Below are 17,611 nucleotides of genomic sequence, written 5' to 3' on the forward strand. Positions count from 1 at the left end.
CTATGCAAGTCGACTTACGCCAAAAGAGTAACACTTGACGATGTAGGATGTAGGAGTAGTGTAAGGTTTGACGCCTCTCGCGGTTCAAACAAACAGGGCTGGGCAACTGCGTTCGTCATTACGTTGTGCGTCAAGTTCAAGGGTTTACTCTTTTGACGTAAGTCGACTTGCGTAGGCCGTCTGCCGGAAGCTAGTTATTTTAGTTGCTAAAGTTTTAAATATGGATATTTTTCTTACACAAACGCATCGCTTCGCTTCAGAAGGCCTTTATTAACCCGTGGAGCACTTTAATCATGAATGGATGTGCTTTGATGGACTTCCAAAGACATGTCACCATTCACTCCCATTATAAAGCTTGAAAGAGCCAGGATTTTTTTTATATATATAACTCCGATTGTATTCATCTGAAAGAAGAATGTCATATACACCTAGGATGGCTTCAGGGTAAATCATGGGCTAATTTTCATTTTTGGGTGAACTATCCCTTTAAGACTTTTCTGTATACTACACCCAGGGATCATGTGGTTAATAATTCGAAGGCATTACTGCATTTCACACACATGCTTCTTTCCATGTGTTTATCCCATAGACTATAAAGAAGGTTTATTCTGGAAACATACCCGTAATATACGTTGAGAAAGTCGTTTACCATACACCATTTACTATAATTTGCCCTCAAAGTGACGACTAAGCGTCAAATATTTATTGTTGCTGCCTTGTTTAAACGCTGGCCAAGATGAAAAAGCTTAATGCCGTCGACTTGACTAAACTTGTGAAAGATTTCATCCAGCTGGAGAATGTAAGATCTCTAAATGTATATTTCAGATATAAAAATAACTTTTGTGAAGAACGTTGTTATAAAAGCTCTGTGAATGCGCTAATGTTCTGAGGTAAATGACCTAACGTTAAGTTTTTTGTGATTAAGAAAATTACGGAGATGAAAGGGGAAAATAGTACTCTTGAAATACAACTGGACGAGACTAGCAGATTTCTAAAACTCGCACAAAACAAGGAGAAACATTTAATTGAAGGTAAGACAATAAATATATGGATATAAAATAAGGTATTCGCCAAAGAATTGGGAAAAAATTGATCTCTGCTGCCATCTGGCGGTGTCATTGTAGAAATGTTGAAGTTTTTCAGTTGTTTAAAATGTTTATATGTGAATTTTAGGGTTTACATTTCTATCCCCATACTTGAATTGCAATATAGTAATTTGCTCTCTTTCTACGTAAAGTTATCTCGTTCATTAATGCAGTATATAATATAATAACACCTTCTTTGACATGGTTTACTTTCTTCTACAGAGAGAGGTGGACTTTTGGAAACTGTCAAAGGTCTACAATACACCTTACAACAACAGTGCGACCTCAGAGGTAGAGAAATAATCTTAACTCGTAGGCTAGCTACTATTCTCTTAAAGGGATAGTTCACCCCAAAATGAAAATTCTGTCATCATTTACTCACCCTCAAGTTTTTTCAAACCTGTATACATTTCTTTACTCTGCTGAACACAAAAGAAGATATTTTGACAAATGTCAGTAACCAAACATTTGTGGGCCCCATTGACTTCTATAGTATTTTTCCCCCATACTACGGAAGTCAAGGGGCTCCATTAACTGTTTGGTGACCCATATTGTTCAAAATATCTTCTTTTGTGTTCAGCAGAAGAAAGAAACTCATTTGGAACAACTTAAGGGTGAGTAAATTATGACATAATTTTCATTTTGGGGTGAACTGTCCCTTTAATATAACACGCTACATTTCAGTGTAATCCAATCCAAATTCAAATGTACATGAATGATCACAACACTTTCTAGTTGAAAATGAAAGGCTGAAAAATGAAGCTCTTCAGATGAAGAAAGAAAATGAAGCTCAAATAGAGGTAAGATGGGGCTGTATTCAATTACTGCTGGCATAAGCATAAAATGATGTTTGTTGTTTGAGCTTGATTCTCCCCCGTGTGGTTGTAGGAAAGCAAGACTTGGCTTCAAAGACTAGCGGCTGAAATGAAAGCACTGCAAGATCAACACCAGAGGGAGTTGGAAGACCGTGAAAAAGAAGCACAAAGGAAATGTGAGTGAAAATCACAACACTTTTTATCTACCATCCAATAAAACAGATGAGACAGCTAGTATAGCTACTGTCCAGTATAGATACAGTTAAAAAAATGTTTTGCACGATTATACATTCAAAAAGGAAACATTTATATCTTGTTTTTAAGTGGATGCTAAAGAAACTGACCTGAAAGTGGCTCATGAGAGAAATGAATGCGCTTTGGAGGAGATGAGAAGGCAGATGAGGGAGAAGGAGAAAGAAAAGCAAAGCCAAACCATTAAACTTCAAATGGAGGTAGAATTTAACTCAGTAACCTAATTTTGTGAATAATTTCAACTTTAATAGTTTTAATAAATACACTATTTAATGTTTGTTTTAGTTTTATGGCTGTAAAAATGTTTCATCCATTTGCAGTTTGGTGCTAAGCTTGCAAGGGCCCAGAGCATGTCTGCGAAGAGTCATCCACAGGCACAAGCCTCTGCTCCTCAACCACAGAACATCTTTAAAAGAGTGAGTCACGCTGCAGCGTCCGTCAAAACACCTCAAAGCATTGTGGAATTACACCTTTATTTCTACCTCTTTTTTGTATCGTTGTTTTTGGGACTTCAGAAGCTCCAGTTCATTCAGGATGAGAAAAACAAAGAGATCGAGGTTCTGCGTCAGAGGGTGAGAGAGCTGGAACAGCAGAGCCTTTACGGATTGATGGACCCTCGCCTGAAGAGGAGGAAAAACTGAGACCTGTTACGATCTGTCCATTGTAACGTGAGGGCCAACTTCATTTGTGTTTGTGTTTGACAGTTGTATTAATTTGAAAATGCATTTCCCCTGGAATATATGCTAAATCTTTTTCATTTACTTTCTGTGTTATGTTCTTAATTGAATAAATGAGCATTTATGAACATATAGCTGTGAAGACTGTTATGTGAGAGGTCATTCAAAAGGGGTGCAGTGGCAGGTGACACGGACTTCAGGGAGATTACGGCCCTGATGCTCTTGCATGTTGCCCGCACACCTGTAAACACCACGGCCGTGTTCCAGATAAAGCTTGTAATCTCATCAATAGAGACGTTGGCAATTCAGTGCCTTCCTCAGGCACACAGACTTTGCACAAAGGAAGTGGCTCGTGACGTCAAATACCAGGAAAATGCTGGTTCGTTCAAAGAATCAGACTGTTTCAAATAAATGACTTTTTAAGTACAGTTTAAATCACTCAGCAGCTCAACTGTGACGGACATTTAAATCTAATGCATTGAAAATAATGCAGACATTATTACATGCAACATAATCAGTGGAATTGTAGTAATAGTAGCCATTTAAAATAATTTTTAGTAATACATTTTTAGTTCTTTTGTCTTTGTGGACTGCGGAGCAGACTAAGTTGCTACTGCCAATACATACACGACACGCTGCTGTGAGCAAGACATGCTGCTGCTGCTGCTGTACAATATGGCATACATGATTTACCCATAGTAGCAGATCTATACAGGTGGTGCTGGGGATGGTGGAGGGTATCTGAAGCACGCTGCACTGCTATAGCCAATGCTGAGCAGTAGCAAGGTTGAGCAGCGATCTCATTGGCCACTGATACAGCAGGAAGCAATCAGCCTGCGCCATCGAGAGTTTCATTACAGAAACTTATATCACTTCAACTTATTTCAGTTCGTTTTAAAATTTTGGTTTAGTTCTTTAATCTTTTTGGTTTTATTTCAATTAACTTTTTTTTTTAATACTTCTCGTTTCAGTCAACGATAACTCATGGCATAGAATATATTGAATATAATGACTGAGAATATATTATAATATTATACACCGAATAATATTATAATATGCATGCACAGATATTATACACTGAAGAAAACACAACACATATCAGCCCGCAGATGCTTTCTTCCCATCACGAGCGGCACACGTGCTCTCCAGAATGAGAATGTGAAGTCTCGTCATTCTAACTGAGAGGCTGGCGGACTAGTAATAATCATAGTATCGGCCAAAGCCCTTGATGTGTCAAGGAGGGCCTGCAGTAATCTCATTAGTAATGCTGTTACATAACGTCTGTACAGTCAAAGATCAGGCTCATTAAGATCACTGACGATCACATCTAGGGTCTCCTGCAACAAACATGACAATATATATATCCCATAAATGCTTCCAAAGAATCAGCGATGCACTTGTTTGTCAGTTATTCACCCTCCTTTCGCAGTGGCTCTTGCCTTTTGTTTATCACAGGCATCATCTCAGACAGCAGAGAGGATTAAGGTAGCTCTAAATAAAGCTGGCAGATTAGGAAACATGATACCAGGATGTTCTGTTTCACTTTGACAACGTGATGGACAGAGAGAGCTGAAGACTTCCCTGGAGACAGGAAGACTATAGACGGGAAACCACATCAGTGATTTTTATTCATGCAGTTACAGAACAGGGCAGTTAAAGTGAACATCTACATGTTGGTCTTACTTGACCTTACCTTGACTATTTTTTTAACCTGCAAAAGAAGTATTACTCGATCTTAAAATATAAACATGTGGAGATATTCTTTGACTTCTGATCCTATAAAAAAGAAAAGCAGCCGTGCATCAGTCTACTGCGAGAGTGCAACGGTAAGATAAATGATTTTACATTTTCTAATGTTGTGTAGTGTTCTAATTTAGTCAACAAAGCTTGTCAAAATGCTTGGTAACTTTTAAAATGTTGAAGTTTATTCAATGCATATAGTGCTTAAATAGACCATATAAAATGATTAACAAGGTGAAGTAAGTCTATTTATGTGATTAGCGTTAGCATGGGCTGCAGTTATATGTTCATGCCAGCTATACATTTTGATTCTGTTTGTTAAAGAACAATTTCACAGAATTCACTGCTGTTCTGTTTATATGTTTTGTAGAACAAGAAGATTAGATGTTTTTATGCATCGCACATTCATTTCTATGCATGCAAGCAAATATTGTGCGCTGTAACTAATTTGCTTCTTGGTTACTGTTGGTTCCTGTTTTTTTTTAGCCTTAAGCAGCTGCAAAATGCCTGCAAGCACAATTCAGGTGTCGCCACAGGTGCATCGGCACAATCTTTACACTCTGACGGACAGCTCAGAATGTGGGGCAGAGAAGGAGGAAGAGGAAGACCCTTCCAAACGCCTGACACCCCTGGAAAAATTAACGCTGGAAATGTGCAAAGACGAAAACACCATAAAGGAGCTGACGGTGGGCAGAAGGGTGGGCTTCTACAAAGTCCATGGTCAGATCGGCTGTGGGAACTTTTCGAAGGTCAAATTGGCCGTCCACACCCTCACCAAAGGTATGAGATTTTTCATTATCAAAGTGGTTGTAAACAAACACTTCGACTTTTTTAATCTAGGGTGCAGTAGGTCAGAATTAAGAAAGTAACAGGATTAATGTGTAACGACGTCATTCAGATTTGACTCTGCACGCATTTCCTTAGACAAGGTTGCCATTAAGATCATGGATAAGATGAGGCTCGATCTGCAGACCCAGAGGATGCTGTCCAAAGAGATCTCCAACATGGAGAGCTTGTATCACCCAAACATATTGCAGCTCTATGAGGTACTGGAGACGCCAAGTCGGTTGTACCTGGTTCTTGAGTTAGCTGGAGGAGGAGAACTCCACAACAGAATCATCTCTGGAGGAAAACTCCCTGACCGAGAAAGCAAGATTGTATTCGCCCAAGTCCTGTCAGCAGTCAAATACATGGTTAGACTCAAATACATTGTACTCTAGATTTTAGAAAACACATCAATAGTAAGTCATAATAAGTAGTAAAACTGTTAAATGGGTCAATGATGCTCATTTTTGTCCAGATTAAAATGCAGTTCATACACAAAATGATTTAAATACACCTCATCTATGAACAGCATGTCTAACATTTTTGCATTCAAATTATTTGAGATATTTTAATGTCAAAACTATCATAAGGAAACAAACTCAATTCTGAAAAAGTAGACTTAAGTAGTTTAGCATGATCTTTTATTATTATGTCTGTTTGTTAACATTTAGATTTTTCAAATATTTAATTGACATTTATAATTAATTATATTTGTGTGTGTATATATATAGGCTATATATAAATAACCTTCAAAAATGTTTAAAATATAGCATTAAAGTTTTTTCTTTCTTTAAAAAGTAATCATATTATACAAATACAAAATATACATACAAAATAATATAAAACTAACATGAATACAAAGACTACATTTCTAAAATGTTTTTGAAACTAATTTTTTTAAAGGATTTTTTCCATTTCTTTATTGTGTACAGTAATGTCATCGAACCAAATCATTTTAATAACTGCGTGAGAATGTTGAATTTCTTGAATTTATATATTTGCGTGTGTGTTCATTTCAGCACGAGAACAACATCATCCATCGAGATCTGAAGGCTGAAAATGTTCTTTATACAACTAACTCCTGCATTAAAGTGGCTGACTTTGGCTTCAGCAAGAGGGTCAAGAATCACAACCAAGCCCTAGACACCTTTTGCGGCTCTCCTCCGTATGCAGCTCCGGAGCTCTTCAAAGACGAGTCTTACATTGGGCCACCTGTGGATGTGTGGGCAATGGGCGTCCTCCTCTTTTTCATGGTGACTGGCACCTTGCCGTTCCGTGCGGACACTTTGGGCAAGTTGCGCCAAAGTGTGCTGGACGGGGCCTATGTCCTGCCAACCTGGGTATCTGCTCCCTGTCAGCGGCTGATCCGGGGGATACTGAAGCCAGAACCGTTAGAGCGATGCGCACTGGACCAGATGTTGGGCTGCGAGTGGCTGTTGCCAGTGGAACTCTTCCGCCCTGTTCCTCCCTTATACCAGCTCAACCCCATTCATCTGGTCGAGGCCGATCCGGGGGAGTTAGACAGAGACCAGGAGGAGGTAAAAGGTATCCTGGAGAAACTGGGAGTCACTCATGAACATATTCTTAATAACCAAGGAAAGCGCATTCGCAGTCCCATTACAGGGGTTTACCGCATACTCTTGCACAGAGTTAAGAGAAACAGGGGAGCCGAGTTTGTGCCTACAATCAGTGGAGTCGTCAAAGATCCTAAAAGAGACAGTCTTCGTGCCTACAGGAATCTACGGCACTCCTCAAAACTGTGCGTTCTTTCTTAAAGGTGCAGTAAGCAATCTGATGCATATGGCACACCGGAAACACCTCAGGAGTTTTGAAGTCGTCATCTAATTGCTTGAATTCTACAGGATGTCCGGGAGAGAGTGTGCCACGTTCTTTAACGTTCCGCCTGGAAACAAAGCCGACGTGATGCCAAACCCCCTCAAGCCGCTGTGTTTACAACTGTGACAATGAGCGCTTACCAGGATCAACTAAATGCTGGGTACATTTAGCGTTACCTAAACATGGCGTGTAACAAAACGAACTGTGATTGGTTGCATTACATATCAGTCAGACGGCCTCTTGGGCGGTCCTTGGCCAATGAAAGCTGCGATGGAGTCCAGGGCCCGTATCCCTAAAGATTCTGAGAATCCTCTCAGAGAGCTCCTAACTTAACCTAAGAATTCCTTGCCAGGAGTTTTAGCTTAGAAGTGATTCCAGAACATTTTCAGTGAACTCTGAGCAAGGAATGGATGGAAAATCCTATCTTAGTGAGGAGGTGTGGTTGACCCCGTTGCTAGGTATGAGTCATCATTTCAAAAGCCGTGATTGGTTGATCCTACAAGTTTGATGAAAATGAACTTTTGGTGATAATGAGCAAAGGATGTACCCTCAAATCAATAAACATAATTATACACTCTAATCTTATGCAGACTGTAATTGTAAATAATATTTCACATTCAAGAAAATATCTGGAAAATGAATAGTAAGCTGTAGGGGTTATAGCCTAACATTAGAATCTAAAATATGTGAAAACTTAAGCTCATTACACCCTGTTCAAATAATGATTCGTGTCTTATTTGCTCATATTAATATCCTAGCTGGCATATTTTGTACTTTCACTCCCATATGGACCCCATTGAAAACAAGATGGCCTATCTCAAGGGGCTGTCCTTAATGAAGTAGAAATTGCAACGTTACAACTCAGTGTGGTCTTAACGAGGGTAACACGGCTCAGCTTTTATCAATGTCTGTGATTGCTGGCTGGTCTATTTATGAAGGCTTGTTAACAAATATCCTACAAACACAGAAAATGGAGAAAAAAAGGAATCGCAAGCCGAACTGGACTGAGGAGCAAGGTTTGTTGCTGGCCCAGTTGGTGAAAATTTGGCACTCCTAAGCCACTAAAAGTCCTCTCTTAGCAGATCTCGCCTTAGGAGCCCTTTTAAGCGCTAGGAATCTTGAGGAATAGCTTTTATATTAACTGGGATTTTCGTGTCACTTTTAGGGGAAATTCTAAGAAAACGTCATGACTCTGAGAATTTTCTTAGAATTTGGCCGCTAGGAGCCACTTTTTGCACAAAAATTCTTTAGGGATACGGGCCCAGACCTTCTTCTGTCAGTCTGGAGGTCTAGCTACGCGAGACTAGGAACGTCTAAACCTCCTCCACTGCCCGTTTCAAGCATCGGCTCTCAAAGTGAGATAACATACTCCTAATATATGTTTTTTCTTTTGGTTCCCTTTTTAGTGATTGCTATAACCCCTTAATCTTGTCACATTTGTAAAATATTCGTTACCGAAGGAGTAGAGGAGCTAAATAACAATGAGACATTCAACCTGAATTATCATAGTAAATTTTTTTTTTTTTTTTTTTTTGATATTCCTTTAACAAAGAAAAACAATATACAGCACTGCATTGAATACATTAACAAAAATAATAATAAAAAAAAAAATAAAAAAAATAACTGCCTCCTCAAATAAGAAAAAACTGTACATAGTACTTAAGAAACTTCTTGTTCTTACTATTATCAATGAGTTTAAGAGATTTAACAATAAGGGAAATCTCAGCAATAAAGGCCTCAAGTCTAGGCAAAGTCTTGAGAAATTTGTTTTTGTGAATACAAAATGTACAATGCAACACAAAGAAATTAACAACATTATCAATAGCACAGTCACTCCCAGAAAAATAGAGGAATATATCCTTCAATGAAAAGTTTAAATCACATTTGACAAAATGAGAAAGATAAAGACCCAAGCTCTGCCAAAGAGGCTTAACCTGATTGCAGTGGTAGAATAAATGAAGCAAAGTTTCTTTCTCAACTTTGCAAAATACACAAAGGTCAGAGATATCAACAAAAGAGGAAATTTGTGAGTTAGCTGGGTAAACATTATGAAGAATCTTAAAGTGTACCTCTCTTATTTTATTGGACATACAATATTTCTCAGGGAGTAACCATGCTTTCTTCCAGTGAATACAGTCAAAAAAATTATTCCAGACAAATTTACAACGAGGGGATGTGTAAACAGTGTAATGTAACAATAACTTTATAAGTTTACTATTACATTTTTTATCAAGAATACTAACTCCATCCAATAAAAGTTTGGGCAAAATAGTTTTTCTCTCATTAAAGAAAAGGTGTGTTTTAAATAAATGCACATAACTTGGAGACAAAGCTTTGATGACAGAATTGAAAGTTCTAGCAGGCAGAGGAAAATTATACAAAGTCATAAAGTCTTCATATTCCAATATACTGCCATCATTTTTAAATAAATCCAAAACAAAAACAATACCTCTATCATACCACTCAGCCATAAAAACTGATTTGGTTCGGATTAAAATGTTCAAATTATTCCACAGAATTTCTTTATGGGGAGAAAAATTGTGCACATAACACAATTTCCAAGCGAGTAAAACTTGTTGGTGAAATTTGGAGAGAGAAATAGGTAATTTAGAAGGAATGAAATTACATTTTAAAAGAAACTCTAAACTGCCTAATCTACTAAAAATGGCATTGGGGATATAGTACCAAATTGAGCCAATACTACAAAGACATTTTTTTAACCAACTAATTCTGAAAGAGCTGACTAATTCTTTAAAGTTTAAAACTTCCAATCCACCCTCAGAACGTCTATTAGACAAAACAGATTTCCTAACTTTATGAGATCTGTTCTTCCAAATAAAATTCAATACGATTTTGTTAATATCATCACAGATTTTGTCACTAACAAATAAAGATAAAGAAGGATAAACACAACGAGACAAACCCTCTGCCTTAGAAATAAGTACTCTCCCATAGATTGAGAGATCACGTTGTAGCCAAAGATTAAAGATGGTTCTTGGCGGAGCAATCTATCCTTAGTAAGGAAAATCCCCAGGTACTTGATACGAATTATCATAGTAATACAAATTGCTTTAACTTATTGATGACATCATACCCTTGGGCAGCAGGCACAGCAGGTTTCGCTATAGTTGTTACACTGTAAAAAGTGATCTGCTGACTTAAAAAAAAAAAGGAAACCTGTCGTTGCCTTAAAATTATTATTATAAAGTAATAAACTTCATGTGTAATTGAATTTTTTTTTAGTTAAGTGACCTTGACAATTCCACACAACTTAATTGTTTCAATTATTGACGTTTATTTACCTAATATCTTCAAGACAACAGGTTTCCTCACTTTTTTAAGTTAAGTAAACTGATAACTTTTTACAGTGTAGCTTGTATGTGAATGTGGGGGCCGAGGCATCAAGATTGGGGTGTGATCCTTTTGTGTAGGGGCGTGTTTGATTTTGGTGATCTCAAATATCAACAGCCTTTATGAGAAATTGCTTACTGCACCTTTAAATGGATAGGTTTTTTGTCCATAGTACAATGAATGTCAATTGGGTCCACAACAATACTGGAGCCAATTGACATTCATTGTATGGGCAAAATAACTCTGTAACATATCTGTATAACTTTCTTTATTCTGTGAAACAAGATGTGGAACAACATGAGGGTGAATAAATTTAAGAATTACAATTTTTGGGTGAAAAATCTTCAGGATAATTACCGTTTTTCAGTTATCATGGCTTGTAGCACAAAGTATTTAATAGACCAAATCAATAAGAAAATTAATATCTTTATTGTTAAACGTTCACAATCACAGTGCTTTTAAAATCATTTGCTTTCTGTAATTAGCCTACATAGGAAATCTGTTTCAGAGGCTTAAATAGGCCTGTTATATTTATGTGTCAGTCTTGTCAGCCAGCTGTTTTTTATTTTTGCAAATAAAAATGTATGAAAACGTCTGTCAGGCCTTACTGCTTTTCTCCTTTTTTGTGTACAAACTTTCACTAAATAGCCCTGCATAATCAGTTTACAGCTCCTCTGTGCTTTCATTGAAGCCCCTCTTTCAACGCTGAGAGCCGCAGCCAGCAATCCGTGCAGAAGCCATGGGCGGTTTGTAAACAATACAGCAACTGACAGGGAGCCATAGGATTGGCAGCCCGACACTCACCCCCGCGACACCGCCTTCACCTCCCATCTGCGCTGCTTGGCAGATGGAGTAGCGTCGTGCCTCAGACATCTGCCGAGGTAACAATGAGTTCCTTGTGCTGGGGCCCCCAATTTAACGGGACAGCGCGCTACTATTGTGCTGTAGCTTTACACATGCAGATCACCAGCGGCTGCAGATGGCAGCTGACGCTAAATGCTGCCCCCAATCCAGAGTTACTTCAGAAAGAAAACTTTGTGAACGGACATTTTTTTCACTTGAAGTTTTCGCGAATAAAAATGAGCCTGAAGAATACGCGTGCAGTGAGGTTCATGTAGGCCTATATATTATTTTAACACATATTAACACAGCCTGAGTATTTTGTCACTAGGAAATTGATGTTTTTCAATGCCGTCTCAGCTGAACAAGACCAGAGAGCCTATTAATATATGCCTACTACAATCCAACTTCTGAACGGACTGAACGCACAGCCTAGTTTTTATTTACGAAATATGAATCTAGGACATATCAAATATGGTGTGTGAGTGTGTTAAGAATGCAGTCATTTGCGGAAGAGAACACATGACACAATTATTCATTTGAACATATTTATTTGTATGCACTCATTTATTTCTACAATGCAAAGTTTGAAACAACATATTTAAATATTTTTTCTTCACTTTTATATTTATAAACCTTTATGGATTTTTAAGTTATTTTTTTCTTCTTTTTTTGTCACATTAATATTTCTAAAGTGAAACCTTTAGAGAATAAGACAATTCTGGAAAGTGGAAAGCACATTGCCGACAATAAGGCACGTTATATTGTGCAGCAATTTCATTTTTAAAAACGTCCGAGATGTTAAAGTCCATTTTTAAAAACGTTGCTTCGACGCACCGCCGCGTCCCCTGCGTGTCCAACGCTTGCGATATTTGCTCTGTGCAACAGAGGCAAAACTCGCTTCTCCTTTCTCTCCAAACCTCATCCGCACAAAGAATGAGGGCCATTGTGTCGCTCTCGTGGCATACCTGACCTCATTCACATAAAGAATGAGGATCATCTTGGCATGGACGGGACGAGGAACGACGTAACCGCGAGGGCCACTCGGGCCTGCCTCGCGCTGCCTGGACGGTTCAGCCTCCTCAGGAGCATCCAGGGATGTGGAAACATCATCATCCTTGCTTCAAAGGATGAGTAGAGTATTCCTCAAGGTTTACAGCATCTCAACAGAGAAGAGTAAAGGTCCAGATCAACGCTCGGGGAGAGTGATCTCAGGAACCCACTCGTTATAACTGCGACTTTCTTCACAGAACAGGTGAAGCTTCTCCAGAGCTGGATCCTCCCATGAGTCCTCAGCTGGGTTCTGTTGTGATGATAATAAAATGCAATTTAGCATGACACCAAAAACGTTGCGAATGCACACATAAGGCTTCTGCTTTTGCCCAAGAGAGTAAAATATTTACTTCTATACATACCGTGATGAGCACACAGTGAGCATCCTCAAATTGTTCAGGCTCGTCACCAACAATCTCAGCAAGACGCTGCATGTCGTTCACTCTGACGATGCTGATGTCGTTGTCAAAACAGAAGGCTTGGATGAGAGTGAAATGGATTTGGAGAGCGATGTCACACTCAAAATCCTCATCCATTGCCAGGACGCAGAAAGACACGCTATCCGGGTCACTGAAATACAAGAGAAGGCAAATTATTAACATCACGTGTACTACTAAATCAGTCGAAGTGCTTTATTAAAAAAGGAAGCATGAAAGAAGGAAATGGACAGCATACTCACACATTCATAATTTTGGCAGATTCGTAAACGCCAATGGTAAGGTAATCGTTCGCTTTGGCAGAAAGCAAAACCTCTTCCAGTGCTTGTCCAGTGCACCGAGCTCTCTCGCTGGTTTTCTGGATGAGCACTTCTTCAAAAGTCATGATGATGCTGGTTGTAATTCCACAAGGAGCAGACAGCAGAACTGAAGTTGGATGTAATCCGAAAGGATTGGTGATCTAACGGAGTGTGCTCGCTGCCTTTATACTCTTCGGCTCGTGGTGGCTATGAAAGAAGCGTCTTCTGATTGGTTCGCCTGAATGGTGCATTGGTATGCTAATGTTATTGTCACACTCCGGCTCGTGGCAGATTGATGAAAGCTATAATGTCACTTTTTGAGGCTTGCTGCAGACTTCAACTAATTATTTCGATTATTTTAGCATCTTATTAAATAAAATGCAGTAGGCTAATGCGTTTAAGCAGTAGCCTATTATTGTAGTTTTATTATCAATTATATTTTGGCCTATTCATTTTGCTTGGTTTGGTGCGTTTTAGTGTCTTAGATGTATTAAAATGTGTTCTATTATCTCCGGACCAACTGTTTACACGAACAAAAAAGTTGCCTACCATCTCACCTCACTCTCTTCAAATAACTTTGTTATACTTATACATTTCTCTTTAGTATAAGGTATTTAGCAATGTGTTTAAGTAAAGTGATATATTACAGAGGATCAAATTGAACTAATGCAATTATTTTATTTTTTTAAATGTTATATGAACTTTAGTAGGCTATATTTTAGCAGAGAATTTATTGGTGAAAGTTGGCAAATGTGGATAAGGGATCGCATGCATCCCCCTCCCTCAGCGCAAAAGACAGGTGGAGTGTGTGGCCATCTGTGGACACACAGAAACGGCCCTATTGTTAGTTCAGAAACTTCTATTATTAGACGCCTTTACAAATGCAAATAGGATGCGCGTGCCATGACGCCCCGCTGCCCAATCTGGCCTGCTACGACCACAGACCACGTGATAACAGGCAGCTTTTCAAATGTAGGCCACCCTGAAAATTCAGCAATGTTTATATTCTTATGTTCACCATTTGCAGAAATTTTCGCAGCTTTAACGCATTTAATGATGTGTGAATAAACCACTCGTTTTATATGCATTGACGTTTTAATCATTTTGTTCACAGGTGGTTTTAAAGCTGCATAGAAATCATTAGAGAGAGAGAGAAAAAACATCCTGATATACTGCATCATATCAATGTCAAGAAAAAACTCAGACTCACACTTCATTACTGAATGCAAACGTATATGGAGCGAACGAAAAAAGTTTTTTTGGTTATTTGAGAGGCTCAAGATAACAGGTTGACGATGACTGATGCCGGCCTATTGTTACCCTGCAGAACAGGAGCAGATGGAGAGGCCTCATTTAGGATCCCCCCACTGGCCCCTCGCATCACAGCAGCACATATGACTATTGTGTGCAAGTTTTTTTGTGTCTACTTCAAAATGGAGCATGAACAGATTCAGTTGAACTTTTCGTTATAGTGAAGCTGCAGCAGGAAAAAACAGAACAGAGTGTAATGTTTTCCTGATATTTTGCAAGTTGAGTTTCATACATGCAAACAATATAGATAACTTAAAAATCTTTTTAAACACTTGCAAAAATACACTACGTCCCATAGAGGATTGTTCTTTATATACAAAGCAAATAAGTAAAGAGAAAATAACTCGTTTCAGACTTGCAACGGATGCATTGTTCTAGTATCACATCTGCAGTCCGGGCATCCCGTTCCTACCCCCCTTAGTGCGCGAGAGTGACAGGTGTTCCAAGACAAACCTGCTCGAGCGCAAAGCAGACTAATCGAACAATTGCTTTTACTTAGTCCCTCCTGCAGCTGCAGTCAGATAAGCACAGTCATCTGTTGCTAAGCCATTTCATTTTCTATATAGGCTATGATTTAGCGGTCATTAAAATAATAAAAGTCAGGCAAAAGTTTGTTCAGATGCGCTAAAGACGATTTTAATAAAAATTCCAAACACGCAAAGCTATAGCTTACACAGTCAACAAACCAATTGTTTTAAATGCAGTTAAGAATATTTATATCGCGTTTATTATTTAAAGGCACCATAAAAAGTGTTTGTGTCTGCAGGCATAAATAGGTAGGTTATAAGTCTAATACAGCTGAACTTTGCTCAGCTGATCCGTTATCTTCCCCCATCAGCAGATGGGGAGTGTTTCCATAGCAAAAGAGAAGCACGTCCAGATGCCACGCGCCGTAAGTCAGGCTATGCAAATTAGCCACGCGTATGTGAAGGCGATCACCAAATAGCCTAGGTATTAAATAACTTTCAACATGTCAAATCAGCAGCAAAATCACCAATTTGTAATAAGTTAACATATTTCACATTTATAACTTTCATGGAATAGGCTAACTGATGGAATATATATGCCAACATGTTGATTAATTCACTTTTTAATTGTTTTTGATTGCTTTGTTTAACGTTTAACGTTAATTTCAGGCTAGGTTGTGTTTTTACACGCATGTAGCCTAAGGGAGTTCTAGGAATTGGTCAAGTTTTTCCCACTAATTAGCTCTTTTTGCATTCACTAGTTAATTTTAAACTGTAAAATATTCCATGAAATTATATCAACAGCAAAAAGCTGTTAAAAATAATTGTTTGATGGAATAATAGCATATGTCACACCGCAGAACTTTTTAGTCAACACCCCATGCGTGCATTACTTTTCAGCTTGTTGAATTTATGCCATGTCTTTTGAGTTGAAAAGTTGATCTGTTTAATTAAGGACAAAAGTGAAAGGATCAGAGTTTGATCCTTTCTTACAGTTCTATAGATGTCACGCATGTCTAAAGGCACGCGCCTTAGATATGTCCGTTTCTTTATTGTTCTGAACAGCCAATCAGAACGCGCGGTGAAAACGCGTGCCACTATCCCACTATAAGTAAGGGTCGCGTGTCAGGTGGAAACTCACTCCCAACTTATCTCGCTCAGCTCGAGCCACTACTGACTGTACTTCAAGCAGCTACTGAATACCTCAATCCAAACCAAGATGGTTAAAGAAGGAAAATCCCTGTCCGAAGCCCTGCTGTCTGCCAAGGCGGAGGGTCGCCTCACTGTTGGCGTCTACGAGTGCGCAAAAATAATGAACGAGTAAGTTTGGAGGAACTCTTCCATGCTATAACCCATGTCTTGTATATTTATCCGTATTATGCTTCTGTGCGGACTAACTCATTTCAACCCCATTTTTGTGTTCACAGGGACCCTGATAGTGTGTCTTTCTGCCTTTTGGCCACTGATGACTTTGAGTGTGACGTCGCTCTCCAGATTCACTTCACTCTGATCCAAGCGTTTTGCTTTGACAACGACATCAGCATCGTCAGAGTAAACGACCTGAAACGTCTCAACGCTCTTGTCGGTGCCAAGGGTCAACTCGAGGACGCTCATTGTGTCCTTATAACGGTGAGATTAAGAATATGTTCAAAAGTAACATTTAAGTGCAATATCAAGCCAATTATTTGTCCCAAGACGTGGTTTTTAAAACTCTTCCGCTCTGTTTGAACAGAACCCAGCTGAGGACTCATGGGAGGATCCAGCTCTGGAGAAGCTTCACCTGTTCTGTGAAGAAAGTCGCAGTTATAACGAGTGGGTTCCTGAGATCACTCTCCCCGAGCGTTGATCTGGACCTTTACTCTTCTCTGTTGAGATGCTGTAAACCTCGAGGAATACTCTACTCATCCTTTGAAGCAAGGATGATGATGTTTCCACATCCCTGGATGCTCCTGAGGAGGCTGAACCGTCCAGGCAGCGCGAGGCAGGCCCGAGTGGCCCTCGCGGTTACGTCGTTCCTCGTCCCGTCCATGCCAAGATGATCCTCATTCTTTATGTGAATGAGGTCAGGTATGCCACGAGAGCGACACAATGGCCCTCATTCTTTGTGCGGATGAGGTTTGGAGAGAAAGGAGAAGCGAGTTTTGCCTCTGTTGCACAGAGCAAATATCGCAAGCGTTGGACACGCAGGGGACGCGGCGGTGCGTCGAAGCAACGTTTTTAAAAATGGACTTTAACATCTCGGACGTTTTTAAAAATGAAATTGCTGCACAATATAACGTGCCTTATTGTCGGCAATGTGCTTTCCACTTTCCAGAATCGTCTTATTCTCTAAAGGTTTCACTTTAGAAATATTAATATGACATAAAAGAGAAACAAATTTTTTACTTAAAACATTTCTAAAGGTTTAACTTTAGAACCATTTGATTTAAAAAAAAAAGAAAAAAGAAAAATTTAAATATGCTGTTAATTTGTGTAGACAAAGGAAAATGAAACATTTTGTGAACATGATTAAATTTGCCTAAAGATTTCACTTTAGATATTTTGTATGAGACAAAAAAATGTATAAAAATAAAAGATAGTTTGAATTCATCTTGTTTGTGCAGAAGCTTATTTTTGTATGTAT

The 17,611-nt window shown here is 38.8% G+C and overlaps 4 protein-coding genes across 4 annotated transcripts; 3 read left to right on the forward strand and 1 right to left on the reverse strand.

Moving 5' to 3' along the window:
• Positions 1-511: 511 nt before the first annotated feature.
• ccdc152 (coiled-coil domain containing 152) lies at positions 512-2,959 on the forward strand. The gene is made up of 8 exons (XM_084386425.1): positions 512-799; positions 926-1,031; positions 1,308-1,376; positions 1,821-1,885; positions 1,974-2,076; positions 2,225-2,352; positions 2,473-2,568; positions 2,668-2,959. The coding sequence occupies exons 1-8, from the start codon at positions 737-739 to the stop codon at positions 2,791-2,793; spliced, it is 756 nt and encodes a 251-aa protein (XP_084242551.1). The 5' UTR covers positions 512-736; the 3' UTR covers positions 2,794-2,959.
• Positions 2,960-4,127: 1,168 nt separating this feature from the next.
• nim1kb (NIM1 serine/threonine protein kinase) lies at positions 4,128-8,752 on the forward strand. Its single transcript, XM_084387790.1, has 4 exons — positions 4,128-4,655; positions 5,056-5,349; positions 5,494-5,762; positions 6,414-8,752. The coding sequence occupies exons 2-4, from the start codon at positions 5,073-5,075 to the stop codon at positions 7,167-7,169; spliced, it is 1,302 nt and encodes a 433-aa protein (XP_084243916.1). The 5' UTR covers positions 4,128-4,655; positions 5,056-5,072; the 3' UTR covers positions 7,170-8,752.
• A 3,343-nt stretch (positions 8,753-12,095) lies between these two features.
• On the reverse strand, positions 12,096-13,412 carry gadd45gb.1 (growth arrest and DNA-damage-inducible, gamma b, tandem duplicate 1). Its single transcript, XM_084387316.1, has 3 exons — positions 13,154-13,412; positions 12,837-13,044; positions 12,096-12,724 (listed from the first exon to the last, which is right to left on the reverse strand). Exons 1-3 carry the CDS (start codon positions 13,294-13,296, stop codon positions 12,611-12,613), a joined length of 465 nt encoding a protein of 154 aa, XP_084243442.1. The 5' UTR covers positions 13,297-13,412; the 3' UTR covers positions 12,096-12,610.
• Positions 13,413-15,991: 2,579 nt separating this feature from the next.
• On the forward strand, positions 15,992-17,395 carry LOC311277429 (growth arrest and DNA damage-inducible protein GADD45 gamma; the record flags this gene model as incomplete). The annotated part of the gene is given in 5 exon segments (XM_084387744.1): positions 15,992-16,037; positions 16,040-16,164; positions 16,166-16,308; positions 16,416-16,617; positions 16,721-17,395. Coding segments are annotated over 5 exon segments (630 nt in total). The 3' UTR covers positions 16,835-17,395.
• Positions 17,396-17,611: the final 216 nt, after the last annotated feature.

Source organism: Rutilus rutilus, assembly GCF_951802725.1.
Source record: "Rutilus rutilus genome assembly, chromosome: 18".
Classification (NCBI taxonomy): Eukaryota; Metazoa; Chordata; class Actinopteri; order Cypriniformes; family Leuciscidae; genus Rutilus; species Rutilus rutilus.